The sequence below is a fragment of the Rosa rugosa genome, chromosome 6, assembly GCF_958449725.1.
Source record: "Rosa rugosa chromosome 6, drRosRugo1.1, whole genome shotgun sequence".
Classification (NCBI taxonomy): domain Eukaryota; kingdom Viridiplantae; phylum Streptophyta; class Magnoliopsida; order Rosales; family Rosaceae; genus Rosa; species Rosa rugosa.
In genome coordinates, this window is record NC_084825.1 from 34,718,525 (window position 1) to 34,742,381 (window position 23,857).

General features: G+C 38.8%; 3 protein-coding genes across 4 annotated transcripts; 1 reads left to right on the plus strand and 2 right to left on the minus strand.

Annotated features, from left to right (window-relative positions):
- The first annotated feature begins 2,638 nt into the window (after positions 1-2,638).
- Positions 2,639-6,590, plus strand: LOC133715430 (probable methyltransferase PMT15). Its single transcript, XM_062141918.1, has 6 exons — positions 2,639-3,530; positions 4,595-4,805; positions 4,880-5,177; positions 5,572-5,964; positions 6,071-6,148; positions 6,243-6,590. The coding sequence occupies exons 1-6, from the start codon at positions 2,874-2,876 to the stop codon at positions 6,487-6,489; spliced, it is 1,884 nt and encodes a 627-aa protein (XP_061997902.1). The 5' UTR covers positions 2,639-2,873; the 3' UTR covers positions 6,490-6,590.
- Positions 6,591-6,816: 226 nt separating this feature from the next.
- Positions 6,817-11,917, minus strand: LOC133715431 (plant UBX domain-containing protein 8). 2 transcript variants are annotated; one of them, XM_062141919.1, is made up of 11 exons: positions 11,730-11,912; positions 10,854-10,915; positions 10,296-10,722; positions 10,128-10,211; positions 9,961-10,041; positions 9,469-9,591; positions 9,218-9,367; positions 9,022-9,135; positions 8,064-8,207; positions 7,929-7,985; positions 6,817-7,095 (listed from the first exon to the last, which is right to left on the minus strand). In XM_062141919.1, exons 1-11 carry the CDS (start codon positions 11,811-11,813, stop codon positions 6,988-6,990), a joined length of 1,434 nt encoding a protein of 477 aa, XP_061997903.1. In that variant the 5' UTR covers positions 11,814-11,912; the 3' UTR covers positions 6,817-6,987. The 2 variants fall into 2 exon arrangements, with proteins under 2 accessions (XP_061997903.1, XP_061997904.1); XM_062141920.1 differs by lacking the exons at positions 6,817-7,095; positions 7,929-7,985 and adding an exon at positions 8,426-8,471 and having other exon boundaries at positions 8,113-8,207; positions 11,730-11,917.
- Positions 11,918-16,385: 4,468 nt separating this feature from the next.
- Positions 16,386-17,804, minus strand: LOC133716026 (senescence-specific cysteine protease SAG39-like). The gene is made up of 2 exons (XM_062142758.1): positions 17,323-17,804; positions 16,386-17,182 (listed from the first exon to the last, which is right to left on the minus strand). The coding sequence occupies exons 1-2, from the start codon at positions 17,750-17,752 to the stop codon at positions 16,590-16,592; spliced, it is 1,023 nt and encodes a 340-aa protein (XP_061998742.1). The 5' UTR covers positions 17,753-17,804; the 3' UTR covers positions 16,386-16,589.
- Positions 17,805-23,857: the final 6,053 nt, after the last annotated feature.

A 23,857-nucleotide genomic window follows, 5' to 3' on the forward strand; every position in this document is an offset into this window, starting at 1 on the left:
TGTTCCTTTCTTCCGGGTTCCAGGGTGGTCGGCGATGTGGTGCGGTGGTGGTGCTGTGCTGGGCTACGGCGCGGCGGTGCAAGGCTACGGCACGGCGATGTGGGGCTATGGCGCAGCGGAGTGGTGTCGGCGGCGTGCGCTGCCAACCGGTTTGGTGTGCCACAGCGCCTCCGGAAGTGTGGTGGTTAGGCCGCGCATCTGTTTCTAGGCCTTGTCGGTGGTTTGTTCTTCGTAGTTGTTCTGTATTTAGTAATTTCTTTGTGCTCGTTGTTTTATTGTTAATAAGTCTATATCCTCTTGGATGGAATTGGTCACTATGGATTCCAGATTTGCTTCGTTCTACACCACCCCTAAACGATCTAACGCCCGTTGGCGGTTTATTCGTTCCCCATTTGCGTGTGGCTCGATTGCTGCGGCAAACACACACTGCTAAGTTACTCGGTGTCTCATGGGCGTTCTTGAGCCCTATGTGTGTCCCAACCGGTGTTGAAGGAGGCAAGATGGTGCTATGGCGGCTATTTCTCTTCCAGCTAGGACATGGAATCGGCGGTAGTAGGGTTCTCAGTAGGGAGATGTCTTCCACTTGGGGCTTGATAGCTATTTCTGTAGGGTTTTCTTATTTCAATGTTTGCTGGGCCTGTGTGCCTCATTTGCTGGGCCTGTGTGCCTCTGTATCTGGGCCTATGTGCCTCTTTATCTGGGGTCTCATGTACCTCTTGTATTTTGTTATCTGGGGCCTTTTGTGCCTCTTTATCTTGGGTCTTATGTACCTCTTGTATTTTGCTTGATCCTTTGGATCTTCTAATACAATTATTGACCAAAAAAAAAAAAATAGTTTAAACTATTCAAGGCATGATTATGTGAAGCTTCCAAAACTTGTTGTAGAAGAAGTTCTTCTTAACATTATTATTGATAATAGTGATGTAGATGGAATTGATTGTATTCTCTTGTACCTTGGAACCTTTGGGTACCAACCAAAAATACATGGTGCCAAAGTAGGAGTCTCCCCTTATGCATTAAGGAAGTAAATGAAGAAAAAAAAGGATAAAGTGCTCATTAAGGAAGCTAATAAAAATGCCAACTATATATTTTTCATTCGGACAATTCTTAAGTTTACCCATTTGAGTGAATGAGCATATTCACACTCTTTTGCAATTAACACATAATAACTTTATACTTTTCTAATCCAACCATCTACGTTGTATAACGTTATACAAATATTAGCTCTGTAAAAAATAAATCAAATTGAAGACTTTTTAGTTATTTATTTTCATGAAATACATGGACGGTTCATCATAATAGTAGTAAGTGTTGTTAGAACCATCCATTTCTTTTATTCAATTAAATAATTAAACAATTTCTGATTTGATTGATTTTTTACAGAGATGATCTTTAGAGGCTAATTTAAGATATAGACCGTTGGATTATAAATTTATTAAGTAAAAGTATGTTAATAGAAAATTGGGGTGAATATGCTCCTTCACTCAATTGTCCTTTTCATTTTGAGAGATATGGTGCTTGGGTGGAGCTCCTACGATGTTTGAGTGGCGGCTTCCTCTCAAGCGACGAGTTGGATTTATTAGCAGTGGTTCTTCGCAGTTAGAGCTGAATCAGCTAAATCTTGTTTTGGTGGCGGTTAGTTAGAAGTCTAGGAGTTATAATTTTTGGTTTCAGGCATTTAACTTGTAGTTGTGCCAAGCCTATTGCAAGCTTTATTCTGTTTTTTTTTTGGGCGTCTGTGTCTCAATTTATCCACAGAATTTATCTTTTTGTTATCTAATCGTTTCTTTGATCATTGAGACAGACATTTAGCAATGATATGGGACATTAAGGATGTATTGCCATCAATCATTTGAAAGATATTTTTGAGACTTCATATGGTAGCTTAAAGTGATGAAACATACTTCAAAGTACAAAATTTTCTTCTAGACATGGTGGTTATGAGTATCACTAGAACCATATCCTGACATTGTGAATAATAAATTATAGAGAATGTGACAGAGAAGCTATTAAAATTACGAAAGAAAAATCATAGAGATTTTAACTTTTTAGTCCTTATAATAAAGATTTTATAAAGAAGCTGTTAGAGTTATAAAATTTCATTCTCATTCATTGATTTTTCAACTTCATGTAAGTAAATATGTACCTGTACATGGCACGAGAAATACACTTAATGATATTTATCTGCAAGCTTTTATTGGCAACAGGATTTCACATCCAAAAGTAAGTTTTCAGGGATTCGACAACATGGTAGGGAATATGTCATCGAATCTCCTTATAGAAATTCATTCCCATTCATCCATTTTCAAATTCGTATAAGTAAATCCCGCCCTCGTGCATTCCATGGGAAAAACACAAGAGTATAGGACTGCCAAACCCTAATTACCACAGGATACGGTTCTTACCAATTATGGGAAATAAATTAACAAACCTTTTATTACCGACTATAGTACTGGCGTGTATATTGGACATTCTCTTGAAGACAAAAATCCATCAAACAATCCAAAAGATGCCCCAAAACAATTGAACCCAATGCCAATGCCACGTATTGAATTTGACAGTCTCCCCGCATTCAATAAATTCAGATCAAAGGGAGCCCCCTTCTACTTTCCTTCAAACCAACCCACCCCCAACCCCTCGCGCGTGTCTCTCACTCGCCTTCCCCCCTGTGTCCCAAAAGCTGCACACCGAGACCCCGCACACAGTTCGCATATAAAATCATCCTTGGAAACCAAACTTCGTCATCAACAACCCTTCACCTCCTTCCCCTCTCTCTCTCTCTCTCTCTCTATATATATATATATATATATATATACACACACCTATACATACACAACTCTTGATCAAGAGACTCTTTTCTGTCTCTGTAAACCATGGCGAAGTTCTCGCTGAAGCCGAAGCGGACCAACCTCTACTTCCTGACTCTGGCCACAGTGCTCTGCACACTCTGCTACCTAATCGGCGTCTGGCAGCACTCCGCCGGGACCCCCTCCTCCACCGCCGCCACGACCTCCATCACCTCCGCCGTCTCCTGCCCCCAGTTTTCCAAAAACATCACGACCCACCTCGACTTCGAGCCCCACCACCGCGCCGAGGACCTCCACGTCCCTCCCGCGACGGCGCGTGTCACCCACGTGCCTCCATGCGACGCCAGCCTCTCCGAGTACACGCCCTGCGAGGACGCCACCCGGTCCTTGAAGTTCGACCGGGACCGGCTAATTTACCGGGAGCGGCATTGCCCGGAGAAGCAGGAGCTCCTCAAGTGCCGGATTCCGGCGCCCCACGGCTACACCGTGCCGTTCCGGTGGCCGGAGAGCCGGGGCGCGGTGTGGTACGCCAACGTTCCGCACAAGGAGTTGACTGTGGAGAAGAAAAAACAGAATTGGGTTCACTACGAGGGCGACCGGTTTCAATTCCCTGGGGGAGGGACCATGTTCCCTAACGGTGCGGACGCTTATATTGACGATATTGGCAAGTTGATTAATCTCAGAGACGGGTCTATTAGGACCGCCATTGATACCGGTTGTGGGGTAAGTATTACATTTTCCGATTGATCATTATTTTCCGGTAATTAAGTTTCATTATAATTATTTTTGTTCTAATGGTTTCTCTTTTTCTCTTAAAAAAAATTGAGAATTTTGTCCAAATGGGGGTTCTTCTCTGAAAGGAAAATGAGTCGGATACCTTTTATCGTAATCAAAAAAAATTTACGTGAATTTATGATGAATTCGCATCTTTTTGAGTAATGAGATTTTCAAGCGGCAAAAATGGTAATACTGTATTTTTAGGTGAGTTGTGAAAAGAGTGATTTGGGTTGGAGGAGATTTGGTTTTATAGATTAATCTTGGTTTTTGTAAAAATGGAAAGTTACAGCTCATAAAAGGTGTGACCAAATCAGATTTAAGGTGTTTGAAATTGTTTTTTTTTTTTTTAACACTGTTTGAAAATTGAAATTGTCTTTAATAGTGGCATGAAAGGGCCAGATTTGTTGACCAGCTATGGACATAATTAATTAGGGGGTTATAAGAAATTTAAATTGTGTTTTCTTTTTGGTGTGAACTGTGAAGACAAAAAGGAGATTAGCAAAAATCTGGTGGGTAGATTCCTCATTAATTAGGAAAATAGGAAATGGTTTTTGAAAACTGTGTACTGATGCTATAATTAGTAGTTATAATGATACAAATAGCAATTTAATTCAGATTAGAAACTCTTTAAGAGAACATTAATGGGTTGGTGCAATACTATTTTTTAGCAAAAGTTCAAGGAAGAATTTGGTAGTAAAATCACTTTAGAAGAAGGGTTTGTTAAAAAAGTTGTATCCTTGACACTGAAGTAAAGTGGTTTCAATATATTAGCATTGGCATATGGGAAAGTAATTCTTGCAATGCACTCTTTTCTAATTTTAATAATTAATATGATTTCATATCTGAATTCAGTTTTCAGATTTTAAATCTAATAGTTAGTTTACTTCGTATCTGAATTAAATTTTCAGATGTTAAAAGTATTTATTGGTTGACTTACTCAGCTTGCTTTCTTAGCAAGTCACATTCTCATCATATAACTGGTTTTGATTTGTTTTTAAATTTTGATTCAGGTTGCAAGTTGGGGTGCTTACCTTTTGTCTAGGGACATTTTAACAGTGTCATTTGCACCAAGAGACACTCATGAAGCACAAGTTCAATTTGCTCTTGAAAGAGGAGTTCCTGCAGTGATTGGTGTAATGGCTTCAATTAGACTTCCCTATCCCTCGAGAGCTTTCGACATGGCTCACTGCTCTCGTTGTCTCATTCCGTGGGGCCAATATGGTAACTAATCACCTTCGACACTGTCATTAACTAATCGCGATCATTCTTATGAAATTTGGATTATGGTTATGCAGATGGGCTGTACTTGATTGAAGTGGATCGTGTTTTACGACCCGGGGGGTATTGGATTCTGTCCGGCCCACCAATCAACTGGCAGAATCACTGGAAAGGTTGGCAGAGAACTGAGGCAGACCTCAAAGCTGAGCAGGACATGATTGAGAGAGTAGCAAAAAGCTTATGCTGGAAAAAATTGAAGCAGAAGGGTGACCTTGCCATTTGGAAAAAACCCACTAACCATATCCACTGTCAATCCAATAGAAAGGTTTTCAAGAAACCATCCTTCTGCCAAGCTCAAAATCCAGACACAGCATGGTAATTATTTGCTTTTCAGTCCCCTACACATGCATTTCCTTGTTTTCATTCTTTTTGGGTTTCTATAGAATTTTGGTGGAGTGGTTTAGATCTTTGTTTTGAGCATTTGGAATCTCTAACTTTGTCATTGATACCAAAACCAATCAGATGAAAAAGGTAAAATGTCCAAGTCCTTTAGAACAAACCAAGTGTTTGTTAAATTGTCCAACTGTCTATACTATTCACACTAGCTGGTGTGTTAGTGACTTGGTGCTTCTTTTTTGTACTTTACTCCAATGGTTGTTTAGTGGCAAAGAATAAGTTAAATGAGTAAATGATAGACTTGATTGGCGTCAAAATGAATCATTGGTTTTTGAGGTTCTCTTAACACAACGTCTCTTTTTTCCTTTGGTAGGTATACTAAACTTGAGGAGTGTTTGACTCCATTGCCCGGAGTGAACAACATAAAAGAAGTTGCAGGTGGGGAATTAGCTAAATGGCCAGCGAGGCTAACTACAGTTCCTCCAAGAATTAGTAGTGGAAGTTTGAAAGGAATTACAGCTGAGATGTTCAGAGAAGACACGGCGCTATGGAAACAGAGAGTTGCACATTATAAGACCTTGGACTATCAGTTGGCAGACCCTGGGAGGTATCGTAATTTGCTTGACATGAACTCTTACTTGGGGAGCTTTGCGGCTGCACTGGCTGATGACCCTGCATGGGTTATGAACATTGTCCCGGTTGAGGCTGAGGTGAACACCCTTGGAGCCATTTATGAACGTGGATTGATCGGAACTTATCAGAATTGGTATGCTCTATAACATACTTGGGTTTTAGGTTCATAATCAGAAACCTGTCAGTACTCTGGTGTTATATTACCTTGTTACTGAAGCTATCTGCTTTCTTTCTGTCAGGTGTGAGGCCATGTCTACTTACCCAAGAACTTATGACTTCATCCACTCTGATTCGGTTTTCACTCTTTACAAGGACAGGTGACTAATCAGTCTTACAACCCGGACATGTTTAACTGACTTGTGTTTGAAGTATATGAAAGTTAACTAACTTGACATAATTTTTGTGTTGCAGATGCGAAATGGAAGACATTCTTCTAGAAATGGATAGGATTTTAAGGCCACAAGGCAGTATAATTTTCAGGGATGATGTGGATATAGTTCTGAAGGCCAAGGCACTCTTAGATGCAATGCAATATGATGCCAGAATTGTAGACCATGAAGAGGGTCCTCATCATAGAGAAAAGATATTGTTGGCGGCTAAGCAGTACTGGACAGCACCAGCACCAAACCAAAAAGGAGAAAGCAGTAAAGAATCATAGGGCTTCTCCGCTTCTTTTCTTTGATTATTACATTTTTCTGTCCATAATTTGACTATCAAATGATTTCTTTTCTGGCACCCATTTCTGTGGTGCGATAGTTACTTGGGATTGAAATCGGCATACCAATGAAAAAGTAAAGGTTTTTGGAAAAGGATACTCTTATTGACCATCATTTCCTTTGATGATAATGACTTAAGTTGAAACAAAATAAATGTCAAAGAAAAGTTCACAAAAATGATAGGGTATACGCTACCAACTAGTTCAACCAAAAACCACAAGTTAACTAGGACTAAGCTGAAAAACCAGAAGTTGCTTGAGACTAGAATATTAGACATTAATATACTATATTAAATTCTAATAAATCATATCATAAACTGTACTGCATGGAATTTTTAGGCTTCTTCAACATGACTTTAAACCTTATATACAAGAAAGAGCTTGGTATCAACTGTCTGATCTTATGGAAGCTGATCATGATTCAGGGGGGAAACTAGGCTATTAAATCAGTTCCAAAAATAATGCTTCTTGCTTGTTGGTCAGGCCAAGTTCTCTCAATGTTAATAAGCTGTTATTGGCAGTGAAAGCATGCCGAGGATATGACCTCACCTGTTCATGGAAATCAAGCAGCATAATCAGAATATGAAAAAACAATGGGAAATTCGCTGTCTATTGCTGTCACATAGACGAACAAAAACTACTTGACAAACTACCGCAGGGTTTAATACTCCAGATTTCAATAATAGAAAGACCAAACTATTATAATGTTCATTGAAATTAAAAACACCTCTGGATTTCATAGTCTAATTTGACTGTCCCATGGTAAAATGATAAAGGGACCACATTAGGGTCAGACGTCTCAATATAAAAGAAAATTATCCTGTTACTGAATATATTAATCCCATTGATTGCCTGCAGTTGGGCAACTGCAGGCAATTGGATGACATTCGTAAAATATCAATTATTTCTTTAGAATTTTGGGGAGTTGGAAGGTTTATCCATTGAGTGCTAAAATCCAATTAGCATTTTGGATCATATGACATATATTATTTCTCAATCAGCATGCTCAAATCATGATTCAAACAATTTCAGCTATTTAGAATGAGGTCAACTCCAACTAGCATAATTATTGTTTTACATCCTGAAATCTAAGCAAACAGCAACTCAATAGCATTCCCAAAGTTTAGTAGTTTACTAATGACAGCACTTTAATAAAAAGGAAAAATGGGAGCAAGATTATCAAGATATGAGGCATGGATAGGAACAGGAAAAAATATTTAATATATAATTATATATATATATATATATAACCCAATTTAAGAGCAAAGTGACATTTCATTCACTTCATTAATGTCCAATGCAAAAATCAATCAAAATAATTCTATTTTTACTCCTTTAATAATAAAAAGAAATGAAAATCAGATCAGAAGAAGAACATTTACCACTCTATAAGTTCCAGGCTCCACCACTCTACCAACATCTATGAAGTCAAAAAGAAGCTAAAAAGGAACAGAAGTTTAGTGAATTTTGGAGACAGAGAAATGTATATAAGCCTCTAAACAATTTTAACGTCATACCTGAAGCTTGTCAGATTTGCGAAAGCGACGGCTAAGGCGGCTGCCATTTGGCATCCGAACAAGAAGAGTCACAGCATTCTCATCATCTGGTGCTGGTTCACAAGGAAGTGAAGCACTTTTTGCATCTAGCCTTCTCTCAAATTCCTGTTATCTTATCTCGTGAGACAATAGATCATAGACCAAAAAAATAAAACATCTAGCAAGTGAAAACTAAAATGGTAAATCACTCCATCATAATGGCACAGCCTATATTTAACTATTACCTACAATCTGGAAATCATATCTTAACTACGTGATAGAGGAAAACTACCAATAACCAAACATCCAATAAAACTTCACGTATTGGTTGACTGAAGTAATACCAGCACTCAAGAGATCATATTAAGCAGTCGAGTTACAGCTTCGTATCTGCAGATGCAGACAGCATTTTAACTAAGTTATGGTAGACAGTGTGGTAAACTAAATCCAAATGACCTCGGATCTTTCACACATTTGACATATCCAAAATCTCCACTGACATCAATAATTCCACCATCAGTTCTAAACTATATGGAGCTTACGAGCATTAACATTCATTTTTATTTTTTGGTTATGAGTTCTTAGCATCTGACACAAATAAACCACATTTGTAATTGCCATTGGGATAAACATGAATCCCTATAATTACATATGTTTTATAAGACAAATTATTCTCACTTGTATTGTATATTAGCATTACATTCAAAAGCTTCCTGAGCCACATAAGGACATCAAGGACACACGACAGAATCAAGAATGCAACTGTTTCCCTGTATCCTCGCAATATTTAAGATTTTGGCCTTCTTATCTACCAAAATGTAAAAAACGAACTTAAGCAATTAACCAAATTTCAGTAATGTGAATCCAAAATCAATTGTAAATAGATTATTACTCTGAAAACAATATGGTAAAATACTGAATATAATCAGCAGTACACTACCATTGGCTCGATTCTTTTGTTGACATCTCCCTTCAACTGACAAGTTGCAGCTTCATTGACAGCATTCATTTCTTTCTCTTTATCAGCTAAGAGGGATGCACGATACTCATCATCCTGCAAGTAAATATTTAACAATCAAGTGCTGGACAATACAGTCACAAACTCATGATGGTGATTGCAAGCAGGAGATTAGAACCTGTTGTTCTCTGAGCAATTGCCTTGCTGATAGAGAGGATGAGGAAGAGCCATATATAGGCTGATTATTAGGAGTGTATGGAGATTTACCAAAAAGTGCAGTCTCAAGCATAATTGCTTCGTCAAGCTCTTTTGGAGATAAGCTTCCCAACTACAAGTATATATGTGATCAATTTGACTAGTCTAGCAGTCAACTTTCTTTTACATGGGCTAAATAAATAAAAAAGTAAGAAGTAAGAACAGAGATTATACCTCATCACTGTGAGTTGCCAGTTTTCCCTGCTGAAGATGACTACCACCATCACGCTTAGACTCTTCACTAACTAATTGCTGCTCTACAACTTCAGCTCCATTTTGCTGTGATGACCTTCCTTGCTAGAATCCACAAATATTTTTCATTAGCAAGGGGAGACAATCTACTAAAGTTTCATAATGTACTTCGTTTGATAGATGCATAAGCAGAATTTAGGCCTGACATGCTTTTTAAGACAGATAAGTAAGAAAAGCTAAAACAGTTACATGCAGCCTAAAATATTACTTGAGAAAATGTCTGCCAAAAATTAGAGAATGTTTCTTCTTATTTGTATAACATGAGACCTAAACCCTCCATTCTGCAGTGCATACAACCTGAAATTAAACTGTTTGAATGAAATTCTGATATAGTTATTATTACAAATATCTTTTCTACTATTTCTAATATTTGTATATGCAACTGAGCAACTCTACCATAAATTGAAGGTATACCTTCCATGTACTATAAACTCCTGGATCTTGATTCCTGTCGTTCAGCTGCATCTCACGTATTGCTTTCTCTTGTTCTGCTGTCTGAACTCACTTCAAATTACAAAAAATCAAGGACCTCAAAATAAGGAAGCACCCACCTCCCAGAAAAAGAAAGACAGATTAAGGACCTTCAAGGACAACGAAACTGCACGATCAAAATCTGAATTTTCTTCAGGAATTTTGTCAACCGGAAGCCCATTACCAGGAGATACCTGAATGAACAAATCTAATAAGAGTCATAACTTTAGAAAAAACAGAAGATATAGGCCAAGACAATTAGATTGGCAGGAGCATACATTGGGAGTACTGTTTCGCACATTCGGAGAACCCATTTCAGCTTCTCGTTTTGAAGCTTCAATAGCAGCTTGAATCATTTCTTCCTCCACATCATTGCCATATCTTGAGGCGTCCAAGTCAGTTCTTGCCACATCCGGAATTGTAGGCCTCTGTCCTGAGAGATAAGGCTGCTCATTCCCGGCATTGAAACCTACAGGAACCCCAGTTACCTCTCCTGGGTGTGAAGGTGATGGTGCCCGACCAGTTAATGCAGAACCAATCCGATTGTAGAGATCTCTACTGTAACTACGGTCAAGTAGTAATGAAGGCTTGAAACTCCTAGCAACAGAGAGAAGTGGCAGAAGTCCTTGTTGTGGTGCTACTTGATTCTGATTACTCACTTGAGGGAAATTGTACTGTGGGGGAGCAGTAGACGAAGGACTTGTACTGAACCAAAAAAGAACAAAGGTAAAACAAGTATTAAAGAGAGAAGACACAGACGCGGAATGTTACAAAAATTATCACTAAAAGTTGAGCAAGAAAATAAAAAGGAATGAGATGAAGTGAAAATGTGATACCTGTGTACATCTCCTTCCCTAAAATGTGCATTCACAGCTTCATTGAGATCGCCTCCATGTTCCTGTTGACAATCAAAAGCATACCAGAAGAACTCAGAAACTTAGTAACAAAGAAGTTACGTATGGAGGAAAGTACAATTCAATGTACACAGTGTAGAACATCAGGGTTTCATTCACAGTACATATACATCCTGATTTTCATTCAAGGAATCCAAATGAACTAGTCTACCTCATCAGCTTAGCTCCCAACCTTACAACCAAGTCACACCAGAAGCCTTGGTGATATGACTTGGTCTACAAAACCCAATGGTAAAGTCTAATCAACAAAAATCATAAATTCATTAGGCAGGGTTCATTAGCTCAAAGCACAAAGATTAGAGTGACTATATGTAACCTTGTTTAACTTGGACCCTCTAAAATGAGGAAAGTAGGAAAGAATCATAAATTCATTGTGTGCATACTTCTGCATTCCCTTCCAATCTTCTACATGATGAAATCAAATTCCATTTAAGTTCAACCTCTAAAGTTGCCCAAACAAATTCTTAATACAGCCGACATATATTTTAACTTTTTCTTCAGAAACTCAAAACTCTAGTAAAATATATGATCCACAGATCCTGCATACAATTTAAGCATGATTTCCTACATTCTAAAAAGTAAAAGATATCACATTTCATCCAACTTTACCTAAAAAAAAAAAAAAATTAGAATGGAACAAGAAACCACAGATTCTTGTGATTTTGAAATGGGATCGGTAGTATTTCAAGCAAGGGAGTAAAAGCTTGCAGACCCAATTTGACAAGTTACTGAAAGTTTACTAGAAATGACGATACAAAAAACTAGAGTAGCAATTAAGCAGGTGAGAGAAGAGAGAACCTCGAGCTTTAGCAGCGCGAGTGAGTGAGACGCGCCGGTGAGGCTGATGTAGGTCTGGATCATGTCCTCAGTTGGCCTCGGCATCGCTATTCAGGTTTCGATTTCAATAGAAAGATTGCACCTTTGGGTTATTCTTCTTTCTTTCTTTTGTGTGGGTGTGAGATTGCTGGAATCCTATGCTACAAAACAACGGCTTGCGCGCCTTTTTCTTCAGAGGACACGTGTAAAGCAGAGCAATCAGTGGTGAGCACGTGACATGGCGCCGAATTGTTGGAAAAAAAAAAGAAACATGACTGATATATGGATAGGAGTGGATTTAGTGCCGGAATGTTCATCCTAATTTTGCTGCAAAATATTCAATTTACGGCTTTGATTTTGGGGAAAGGTCGATTCCTAGTCTTTTCTTTGGTTGAAGGTATGGCATTAGAGTCTCACATTTCATCTCATTGTCTTGATCGACTTTCGGTTTGATTGCATTGTTATTATAATTATGAATTTTTTTTTTTTGATAATGGAGCCAGTAGGCGAATATATATTCATCAAAAGTCAGAATAGGCCATTACGTACATACCCTTCCGCTGTCATTTACAGACAAGAAGATAGTGGTAGTACCCACAACGGTACATAGAAACATAGACTCACTCATTGTACAATTAATACGTAGACATAGCGGGAATCCACCTTTGGTACTACGCCGGAGGCGCTAGAGAGATCCGGCCCTTCCAACCTAACTCTTTAACCAATAAACCTAGCTGCCTAGAGACCTCAATTGGTGTACACCTAGATCCACTGAGAATTAAGTCGACAAGACCAGACCAAATTCCAAAACTAGATGCACAAAGGTGCGTAGAATGTCCCTGGAAACGGAACCTTATTGTAATTAGAAAAACTAAAAAACATAGGATGGGTCTAGGGCAAAAACACCCCAGCCCAAAAGAGAGCAGTCCGAAGAGAATGGGCCCAACTCAAGGCCTAGCAGCCAAAGGATGACCCGAGCCTGCCACTTCCTCCCACCTCCAGCCATCGGCTACGCTGCCCGACCCACGACCGCCTCGACCTCCCCCACGGAACCGCACAGAAACACCGCCCAGACGCCGCCACCACGTTTCGAGCAGATTCCCCATAGCCACGTCTCCCCAGTGATCATCCCAGACCACCAAAGCCCCGCCGCCCCACCAATCTGCCGGAAAAACCGCCATGACCACGCCGTCACAGGTCCAGGAGATTCCCTGCCGAAGATGCCCACCGCCATAGGTCATGGAAGCCGTCGACAAGCACCACCTGCACAATTCGAAAAAACCCAGGCTCCATCATCACCCAGTCCGCACAAAGCCTCGAGCCACACCTGCATAATTATGATTGTTCCGACTGTTGTGATATATATTAATTTTGAAGACAGAAAATACTTTTGATCTTTCGCCTGACAGAGGTTTTGGACAGCAAATTTTGATTTTGGTTAGTGAGTCGAAAAGTCAATTGTTTAGAGTGCATTCCGACTCTTTAAAGATGGGTTATGATTTGAGGGAGTGTATTTCATGCACCGTCAGTGCATGGGTACTTGCAATATGAATTGATGTAATTTTTTTGATATTAAAATATATAAAGGAGTAGATTAGATGAGTGGCTGTTATTTTTTTAAAGATTAAAATAACTGACAGTGCAAGTGCACTGTCGGTGCATACAATCCTCTTCCAGTGCATGATTTGACACTATGGGTTTACTTCACATTTTTCCTCTCTCATATCGTGCAATTGCTTGATGGGTAGTTTGTGACTGCAAGTTGCACATATATACAAGACTGACTTGTGAATACCTGCAAGTCCAATGTCTGTAAAATTGTCCGAGGGGACTAATGTAGGGAAAGTAAATGATAGAAAATCTTTGAAACTTTGTGTCCTTTCTATGTACTTGTGAGGAATTTCCTTTAGTAATGATGAAAACCCCAAGATCTAGTTTCCACGAGCCTTTACGTGCGATCATTTGCAAAGTATATTAAATAAAATCAACGTTTTCTAACTCTTAAATGTAAAAATTAAGTACGACGTTTAAGTTTACAGCTCGTTTCATGTTCACGTTTTATATATGATTTCATGCATGTTAAAACGTGTATGTCTAGTTAATGTTGGTTGAATCACTACATTACGCGTTCACTCCTAGTGTTTGGCTCCAATTTTGCAGCTGGTCAACAGTCTCTTTTCTGCGCGGGCGTGCCAGCACCGTTCAGGTGCGGTCGTCGGGGGTGTCCCTTGACCTGACTTCTTTCAAGCGATTGTAGACGAGGAGACAACCAACCTCGTCGTGGGATTCTTTATGCCTCGTGGTGAGGGCTTTTGCTGAGCTTCTTGAAAATCACAATCGATACTCGATGTTGTAGATCGAGCAGAGCGAGAACCACTGGGAAGTAGAGAGAACTTGCTAAAGCGTGACTTTAGCTTGGCTGGTTTGCGAGGGCGTTACCCTTGCTTGGCTAGTTCCGTAACCGTTGTGGTCGTGGTACTACAATCGTCTCTCGAGGAGACTAGGACCGAAGTACGTTGACAGAGGGTTTGGTGGCACTGAAAGTCGGCTTCTGAGAAGACTAGGACTAGGAGTGTGATCACCGGTAAGAGAAAGAGAAGGAGAGGAGTTGCTCTTAGAGAGGTTGCTCTAGAGAGAACTTAGATCATCTTAGAGATGTTTGTTGAATTGTGTTTCATTATTTGGTCGCCGCACTACCGTCGGCTCCCGAGGAGACTAGGACCGAAGTACGTTGACAGAGGGTTTGGTGGCACTAAAAGTCGGCTTCTGAGAAGACTAGGACTAGGAGTGTGATCACCGATAAGAGAAAGAGAAGGAGAGGAGTTGCTCTTAGAGAGGTTGCTCTAGAGAGAACTTAGATCATCTTAGAGATGTTTTGAATTGTGTTGTTGTTCCTTGGTCGCGGCACTACCGTCGGCTCCCGAGGAGACTAGGACCGAAGTACGTTGACAGAGGGTTTGGTGGCACTGAAAGTCGGTTTCTGAGAAGACTAGGACTAGGAGTGTGATCACCGATAAGAGAAAGAGAAAGAGAAGGAGAGGAGTTGCTCTTAGAGAGGTTGCTCTAGAGAGAACTTAGATCATCTTAGAGATGTTTTGAATTGTGTTGTTGTTCTTTTGATACTTGTTGTAGCCTCTATATATAGGCTACCAAGCAACACTATTTGGCCTTAAAAAACTCATAATGGGTTAGGTTTTAGCACTTAAACATTAATGGAATGTTAGGTTTAAGCACTTAAAACACTAATGGAATGTTAGGTTTAAGCACTTAAACACTAATGGAATGTTAGGTTTAAACACTTACTGCTCCAATTTTGCTGCAGCTATATCTCCACCAAGAACTCAAAATGGGCCTTCGACCTCTTCACATAAAATAATCCACAATGAGTGTAGATCATTGTGGCAAATTTTCAGAGCTTTCTTCCATGTGGTTGGGCCGGAAACGCTGCTGGACCTCTTACAGGTCTAGTTTTCCAGTTTTGCTTCTGCAGAAAATTGGACTGAATGTTTGAAGGCCTTCCACTCAAAACTAGCTATGGAACTCTTCATAAGAAATGATCCTTGAGCTGTCTACAGAGTTTCAGCTCATTTCGAGTTCATTTGATCAGTCTGCCACCCCTCCTTCCTTGTTTATCTCGGTTTCTCCTAGCCGAAGTAGGAAAATGTGCTAAAGTTGAATTTTCATGCTTCCATAGTAGGCTTTATTTAGCCTCTAAATATATATTTCGAACTTGTCGACAATATATAGCTTGAGCCACTGACTTTGGCTCAATTTCTCCAAGACGTGCCTTGTCAGGTAAAAATGCTCATTTTGGGTCCAAACACCTAGATCGAAGAATTGAATGGAGATCGGTGTATATATGCAAAATAGTTTGTGCTAACTAGTCATGGGTGTGGATGGGATCATATGGGTCTTGACTTCCTTCCATTCTCTCTGATTATATTGACTTCAAGCCAGTAGTTTGACATCGACCCCTTGTAATTGTCCATCCCTTCTGAATTTTTTTTCAGCTCATATTTAATGGAAGGGAAAGAGTAACTATAACTTTACTGTAATGGAATCTCAGGTTCAACATATTACTTTAAAAATCAAATATCCATAAAACCAAAAAAAAAAAAAAAATCAAATCAAATATCCATGACACAAAGCAAATCCACCAGAATTCGAAGGCCTCTTCTGATTAATTTTTTGATATTTCTGGTGGTAACACATTACGGTGCAGGACTGCAGGGACCAACTCAGTAAAAAATTGTTTCAAATTTAGAAGACAACCAGAAGAGAGCTTTCTTCGATTCTAAGAGGGACTAACTCTACAGCAGGAAGTTGCGGAGTTACATTTTACGAGCTTTCATCAAGTCCGATATGAGTCCACACAGTAGTATGACCTGCGATCCAGTCTGTGAAAAACTTTTCCAGTATTTGGTATGAAACAAACTGATGAGAAACACATTAGTGAGGACATATATAAAGGGGGAGTCATTGTAGAATTTCATGGTATACATAACATCAGGACAATAAAATTCAGTTCCAGTACGTTAGTTAATGAACGAACAAAAGTGATATATCAGACACTAGATGTCCAAAACCAAGCACAATATCTCACTTTTGAGTTTTATCTAAGACTCAAGGCCAAAGGTCTGCAGATAGCAAATATATAATTTTTCTATTGATATAATGGTTTGATTTCATACATTGGCCGCACTAGTTTCTGTATTTCATGAAACTTGCTACTATTCTTACTGATCTATGTTCTTAGTATTACACACAAGTTCATGTACATATCATGATAAGTATATGTACCTACAATGGTAGTAGGGCTTTTGATTCGATTTCAATGGTACATTAAGCAGTGGGGTAAGAGGCTTCCATGGCAATACCACACAGACCTTCCGGTGCAGCAACATCTCTTTGCATTCTTATGTAACCTTCTTCACCCCATTGTGCACCCCATGAGTTCTTTACCAACCAGTACTTTGTCCCATCAGCACTCACACCATAACCAACAGCGGTAACACCATGGTCTAGACCCGTTCCACATGTTCCTGTGAAAACACCACTTGAATAGAACTGGAAGTCAGATCCACTAGCATCAATAGCAACAGAGATAGGTTGATTAGCCACGGCCTTAAGAAGGGCACTTTCGCTGTTTGCAGGCACATCTTCGTGGCCAGTTATTGTGGCTGCATGGCCTGCTTCCTTCTTGGCATTGCATGTACCATCGGCAGCCGTGTAGGGATAATTAGCCTCGGTATTAATACCATGATTTTGAATAACGAACTGAAAGGCATCATCCATAAGGCCACCTGCACAGCCTTGGTCTACACCTTTGACATCACAGTCAACAAGCTCTTGCTCAGACAAAGAGATTAGTTTACCAGTTGTAAGTTGAGTGATTCCTTCCATAGCTCCCACTGCTGAGAATGCCCAACAACTTCCTGTATACATTTCAATTGCAAATTTGTAACAGTTAGAATAGAGTTAATTAGCATCACGTACAACTTTTTTTTTTTTTTTTGCAAGTGGAAAATAATCTTATGACAAGAAAAAAACAAAGAGAGAAGAGTGTGTTACATACCACATTGGCCTTGGTCCTTGATGGGAGTTACAGCTCCCTTCTTTCTCCAGTCCATTGTAGCAGGCACAGTAGCATTTTCGTACTTGAAAGTAGTGGTCTTTGTGGAACATTCGTGCGCCTTGAATCGATTTCTTGAGGCAGTGAACTCTTCATTTGTAAGGTCTGCAAATTGGTTCAAACTCAACTTGTAAAGTTTGTTTCCGTCATTGTTGGAAGATTCTATAAATGCCTCATTTTCCTTGAATATCTTGAAGCGATCCTCCTTCTCGTTGATATCACTATACACACGTCCATAACCAGCTATCCATTGCTCATACCTCCCATACGCCAATACATCTTGGAGACTGCGAGAAGTGGCTTCGGAAGACCAAGCCCCCAACATGAGGACCAACGCCAAACAGATGCATTTTCTCTGGTTGGTGAACTCCATTGTAGGCTAGGATTTGAAAGTTGATGAATATGAGGAGGTGTGGTGAAATGGTAAGACTACTCAGACAGATTATATAGAGAAGATAATGGCCTTTGTATAATAACTCCGTGCCCCAAAATACGGTCTGCAATGTCCTTACTCCTTGCCCCAAAAAACGTTCTGATATGAACCTGCTGTAAGATTAATATATAGTTCATATGACTATTGTTCTAATTTAATGCTTGTCTTGCTAAACCCCTATTATCTATGTCGTTATGTGCATATGTAGAGCCGGCTAAGTAACTTATATGAAGACAGCGTAATAACCACGAGAATAAATTGACTTATACTGAGATAGACACAAGTCACAAGAAGTCTATAACTTAGTTAATTAAACATGTATTGTACTCTGATCAATGACCAAAATATCGAGTATTGAGGATATATCGATACTCTGAAAAATAGAAATTTCGACGGAAATATCGATATCGATAAATTTTTGAAAGAATGGGTGGAAATTAAGAGAAAATTATTGAAATTTTAAGTGAAACTTTGTGAGCTACTTATTTGTTCCATTATCTATTATATTTGGCAAAAAATGGTGAACAACCTTCATTTCATAGTGAATTATAGTAATTTAGAGTACGTATGCTGCCTCTAGTAAAATATATGGTACCAATTATAATTAGAGACTTAGTAAACTTGTAGAGTTATTCAATCAAATACAAACGAATTAATAATACTAAAACGTGGCAAAAGTATTTAGGAGATCTTGTAAAGCATTAAACTATTTAGAAATGTTAGAGTCAACAAATTAAAAATACAAAATTGCTAGAAATTATATCTTAGAAGTTTAAATTAACTGTAAAAAAAATTAGTAATTTTTTCCATGAAAAATACATTCTAATATAAAAAAGAGTATATTAGAACCAAAACCAACAGTCAGTCGAGTTGGTTGGGACCTTGTGCGTTTGCTGACTTTATTTTGGAAGGGCACAGGTTTGAAACCTGTTTATGTTCAAGGTTTGCTTGGATTTTCTTTGAGGAAATATTTTAGAATATTCCCTAAATTTCAAAAAATATCGCACATTTCCGTAAATATTGGGATATTTCGAGAAATTTTGTAAATATCTCCCAAAATTATGGTGGTAGGCAACAAAAATTTAGAGGATTCAAAAAAAATGAAATTTTCGCCGAAATATCAATATTTTAGTGCTTGACTCTGATTCAATTTGAAGTCAATGTCTTTTAAAAAATTAACTATAAACAATGTCCCAACACCGTTAAAATTTTGAAGCACGTACCAAGCAAACTACTCTTTGTATTAGGAAATACCATATATTTTGAGCAAACTAATATCGTGTTTCATTTTGAGCAATCAGTCTCACTTTTCAATCTCAGCTGCATCGATGGTGATGGCGGGGCTTCTAGCGGCGGTCTGGTTTTGGATTGGGTCTGCCTTGACGACGGGGTTAAAGGTTTCAATGTGAATCGCGGCGCTGCAGGTGTCGGCGGCGGTGCGGTGGTAGTGGTGAATGCAACTTTGGGTGCCCATAGCAGCTTTGGGGGGGGGGGGGGGGGGGGGAGGTTTTTGGGCCTTTAATTTGGCTTGGGCTCAAATTTTGCTGGAGTTTGTTTTGCAATTTTTAATTTTGTTTTTTGCTTGTTTTGGTAGATGGAGATCTACTTGTTTAGAAGAGATGTGGCAGACTAGCCCCCGTTTCCTATGCCTTTGATTTGTTTCATGGGTTTTTTAAGAGCTGTTCTGGTTGGGCTTAATAGCTTGAAAATATAGATTTACTCAATTAATGGTTTTTCTGTCAGCCCTATTGATGTAGATCGTTAAGTAATCTAGTTGAATTATAAACTTACATTTCTTCTTCTTAAAAAAATAAAAATAAAAAATAAAAAAAGTTCTCTCTTATCACTTCAGTAGAAAAAAATTATAAAAATAAAAAATCCACCCCACCCAAATTTTGATCAATTGATCCGCCACTACTGGTTAGCACTTTGAGTAGGTGCAGATTCGAGTAAACTTTAGTTGACCCGAAAAGAAAATCAAAACAGGATAACTGAACTCGAAATGAGATTGAGGCCATTAACTTACCGCTGAAAGAGGATTACCGACCAAAATTAATCTCACATTTGAACAGAAAACATGCATACAACAGTAGATCCACCCGATAAACCTTATAACGGCGATCTGGGCATGGCTAGGTGCAGCTGGAATCAATAACACAAGACAGTATGGAAAAGTAAGACGCTGAATCCCAGGTTCTTTACTCCAGCGCGTAGAGCCATGATAATTTGCATTATGATTTTGTGAACCACATGTCGCAGCTAGACAAGATATTCTATAGTTCAGAATTAAGACTATTTCGTCACACAGAACTGGTCAGGTCGATCTTGGGCCATTTTTTCTATTAGATCCTTTTTTCTATTAGATCCTTAATGTGTATATGATGATTGTTGTTAGTTGTTACACATCTGCGCCGCCCTCTATTAATATTCCACGTACTTGACCAAGAATTGTACCCTATATTTCAAAGAAGCCAAATGTATAATATATCTCGATCAATACTAATTGCACTTCATCAAGTGATCAATATATGAATGGAAATAGTATATTAATTTGCATGTACCAATTCATGCATGACTTGGACCCTTTCAACAAGAAAATTAGTTACGACTTGGACTCCGTAACAGAAAGAAGAGAAAGAACGAAAGGAGAAGAGAACAATTAAATACAAAACCATGACTTGGGAATCACATGAGAAATTTTGCATGGACTATTTCGTTATATGCTTGCACATATCTTTCAAGTCAAAGACTTTGACTTTGGCTTGGTTCCAATACTCAGCTTTTTGTCAAATAACAAATTGATTAAAAACTAAGACGTCGTTTTACCAAAGTAGCTATAAAAAGGGAAAAGGAGTAGTAGCAAAAGTACGTAGTCGCACAGTTAGTCCTTCCCTGTATAAGATAAAATGGTTCACCTCAAAGGCTGCGCTGTTTACATGATTGCCTTCATGCTTTTGCTAGTTTTGTCATCAGAGATGGCTTTTGCTACAGGTACTCTCTCTCTCTCTCTCCCTCTCCCTGCGTTTTATGTTGCCGGAGACGTTGAATTGATGATCGATGATTAGCTGATCAGAGATCATGTCTAAATAAGCAGGGTCTTCAACATAACTGGTATTGAATTTTTTTTCCCTTGCAGAAGTAGTGAAGAGCACTGGGAATAATATGGAGTACAGGAAGATTTTCATAAGGAAACTGTTACCATCCATTGACGTACCAAAGCCACCTGCTATTCCAGATAATCATGGTTGATTACTGAATACTGAATTGTTATTATTACCGATTCTAGTGGGAAATTAAGCTGTGTTATTTGTAATGATGTTTTTTCGTAATAAAGTTATATTTCCGGTATGTCACCACAATTGTAAAGCTAATAGAGTAGCCAGTCGTGCACTCTTCGCTAGTGGGTGCTTGTTAGAATACATGTTTGTAGTGGAGACTCCTATTATTATCTAGTAAGTTCTCTTGATGTGCTTTGTAATCTGGGGTATAGGCACCATGTCCCCCCCATGTATTCTGCTGTTTCATTAATCAAGGCTTGAGGGCAGCCGCACCGGCCCTTACTTCAAAAAAAAAAGATGGGAGATGTATTGTTATATAAATTTAGAAACTATTTATTTTATTTTTACATAACAACGTGTCTTTTTTTTTTTTTTTGAAAGGGGTTTGGAACCCAGCCTAGCTGGGAGGCTCAGCCCCACGCCCGGTTCCATTTATTGAAGTAATACTTTGCAACGGGGGGGGGGGGGACATAAAACCTGAACCCCGTGCTACATTAGAAAGATTACAAACATCCTCATAGAGCAAGATTTCAAATTTCTTAATGAGCTAAAAGCAAGATTTCAAATTTCTTCGAAACTACTGAAATTTCCATCGAAATTTCTGTAATTTGGAAGTACCGAAACGAAATTCATGTGTTATATCATTTCCGTCAGGAGTTTCCCAAAATTTTTTGAAATTTTCCGCGAAATTCTTAATTTCTGAAATATCTATACACACAAAATATATTTAAAAATTCACACAAAAATTTTGTCCAAAATTTCTCCAAAATTTCTGTGAAATTTGTATGCCACCGACAATGAAGTTTTTTACTCATATTTTCATAGAGAAAATATGAAATTTTGATTTTTTTTTTCCAATCAAGTTGAATACAACAAAAAACCTATTTGCTTTTATCTGCTACAAAAATCATTTCCAAAATTCATGTACTTGGGAGCAGTATTGTATGATACTAAATTGAAGCAATTCAACCATATGGATGAACCACATCGTAGTAACACTTATTCTTAATACTTTATATTGTTGTACTTATTCATTTTCATTCACAGGGTTTTGGTATTACGTTCCCCCTCCCAGTTGTATTTTTCTAATTATTAGTGAAAAATGTGTAATGGTCAAGCCTCCCACTGGGTTCCAGTCATAAATAAAAAATGTAAATCACATTCACATTATTAATATAAAGCACAATTATAATTACATATAGATAAAAACACTAGTTTAGCAACCTACTATAATACTAGTTAATTACTCGTACATATTAAATATCACAATTATATTATAAATGTATAATTTTAGAGAGGCTACATTGTAAATAGGTTTATTATAGGTTAGTTTAGTCTATGTAAAAGTTTCATTCAAAAATAACATTTTATAAAATGATTTCTTTATTTTTAACCGAAGTAGAAATTTTCTTAAATTTGAAGTACCGAAATCGAAACCCAAACCGAAATTTGAAACCTTGGGTAAGACTAGTATTGCTCAAACGGTGCTTTTATATGCATTGTCCGAATTCAACTTGTACGCCATTTAGTGTGGAACAATGACAATTCAACTTGTACGCCATTTAGTCAAGGTTGAGTGATTTATATATTGTGGAACAATGACAATTCAACTTGTACGCCATTTAGTCAAGGTTAAGTTGGTCAAGGTTGAGTGATCTATATATTGTGGAACAATGACAATTCAACTTGTATGTCATTGACAATTCAACTTGTACGCTATTTAGTCAGGTATGAGTTAGTAAAGGTTGAGTGATCTATATATTGTGGAACAATGACGATTCAACTGAATTCCAGCCATAAAAAAAAAAAAAAAAAAAGTAAATCACATTCACATTATCAATATACAGCACAATTATAATTACATATAGATAAAAACACTAGTTTAGCAACCTACTACAGTACTAGTGTTTTTGAAGCGCTCACGAGCGAGAAAATATATTCATAAGCCAGAATAGGCTGTTACATACCCTTCCCCTGCCATCAGACAGGCAAGAAGATAGTGGTAGTACCCATAGTGGTACATAGAAATACACATACTCATTGTACAATTAAATACGTAGAACATAATGGGAGCCCCCTTTGGTACTACGCCGGAGGCGCTAGAAGGATCCGGCCCTCCCAACCTAACTATTACCCAGTAATCTAGTCGCCTAGAGACCTCAATTGGTGTACAACTAGAAACACTGAGAATTAAGTCGACAAGACCAAAACCAATAGCTAAAGCTAGATGCACACAAGTGCCTAGATAGTCCCTGAAAATAGGGAATTATTGAAACAAAACTGACTTAAACAAAATAAATAGGGTCTAGGTCAAACAACCCAGCCCAAAATCACAGCCCAACAACCCAAGAAGGAAACCCTAGCTCAGGCCCAACAATGAAAGCTTGACCCAAGCCCACCGTCCATCTGCAGCCTCCAATGGTCGACCGCTGCCACCCGAAACCAGATCCCACCGCCGCAATCGGCACCAGCCCTCGCCACTGCCACTAACTCCAGCCTCGCCGCCGCACCGCAAGACCCAACCTCACTGCCTCAACCCATGTCAAAGCCCGACTGAACCACGTCGAAACCAGTCTAAAGCAGCCCGATTCAGCATGCCATCGCCACCGTCCAGCCCCTCCACCCACTGCCCGTCATGGAGATCCAAGAGGTGCCTCAGCGACACTCGATCCGCGTTGCACCGCCGCCCACTGAGGCCAAGATTTCTTCCGGTGCTCATCGCCAAAACCATCCAGCGCCGAACTCGAGCCGTAACCCCTCTCCCAGA

Excerpts from the sequence above, each read along its gene's own strand:
- LOC133715431 (XM_062141919.1), bottom strand. The coding sequence starts at position 11,813 with ATGCCGAGGCCAACTGAGGACATGATCCAGACCTACATCAGCCTCACC. Across the intron at positions 9,368-9,468 it reads TGGCAACTCACAGTGATGAG|TTGGGAAGCTTATCTCCAAA; the intron begins GTATAATCTCTG and ends ATATACTTGTAG. Across the intron at positions 7,096-7,928 it reads AGCCTGGAACTTATAGAGTG|GTGAGGTCATATCCTCGGCA; the intron begins GTAAATGTTCTT and ends TTCCATGAACAG.
- LOC133715430 (XM_062141918.1), top strand. The coding sequence starts at position 2,874 with ATGGCGAAGTTCTCGCTGAAGCCGAAGCGGACCAACCTCTACTTCCTG. Across the intron at positions 4,806-4,879 it reads CATTCCGTGGGGCCAATATG|ATGGGCTGTACTTGATTGAA; the intron begins GTAACTAATCAC and ends ATGGTTATGCAG. Across the intron at positions 5,965-6,070 it reads ATCGGAACTTATCAGAATTG|GTGTGAGGCCATGTCTACTT; the intron begins GTATGCTCTATA and ends TCTTTCTGTCAG.
- LOC133716026 (XM_062142758.1), bottom strand. The coding sequence starts at position 17,752 with ATGGAGTTCACCAACCAGAGAAAATGCATCTGTTTGGCGTTGGTCCTC. Across the intron at positions 17,183-17,322 it reads CAAGGACCAAGGCCAATGTG|GAAGTTGTTGGGCATTCTCA; the intron begins GTATGTAACACA and ends AAATGTATACAG.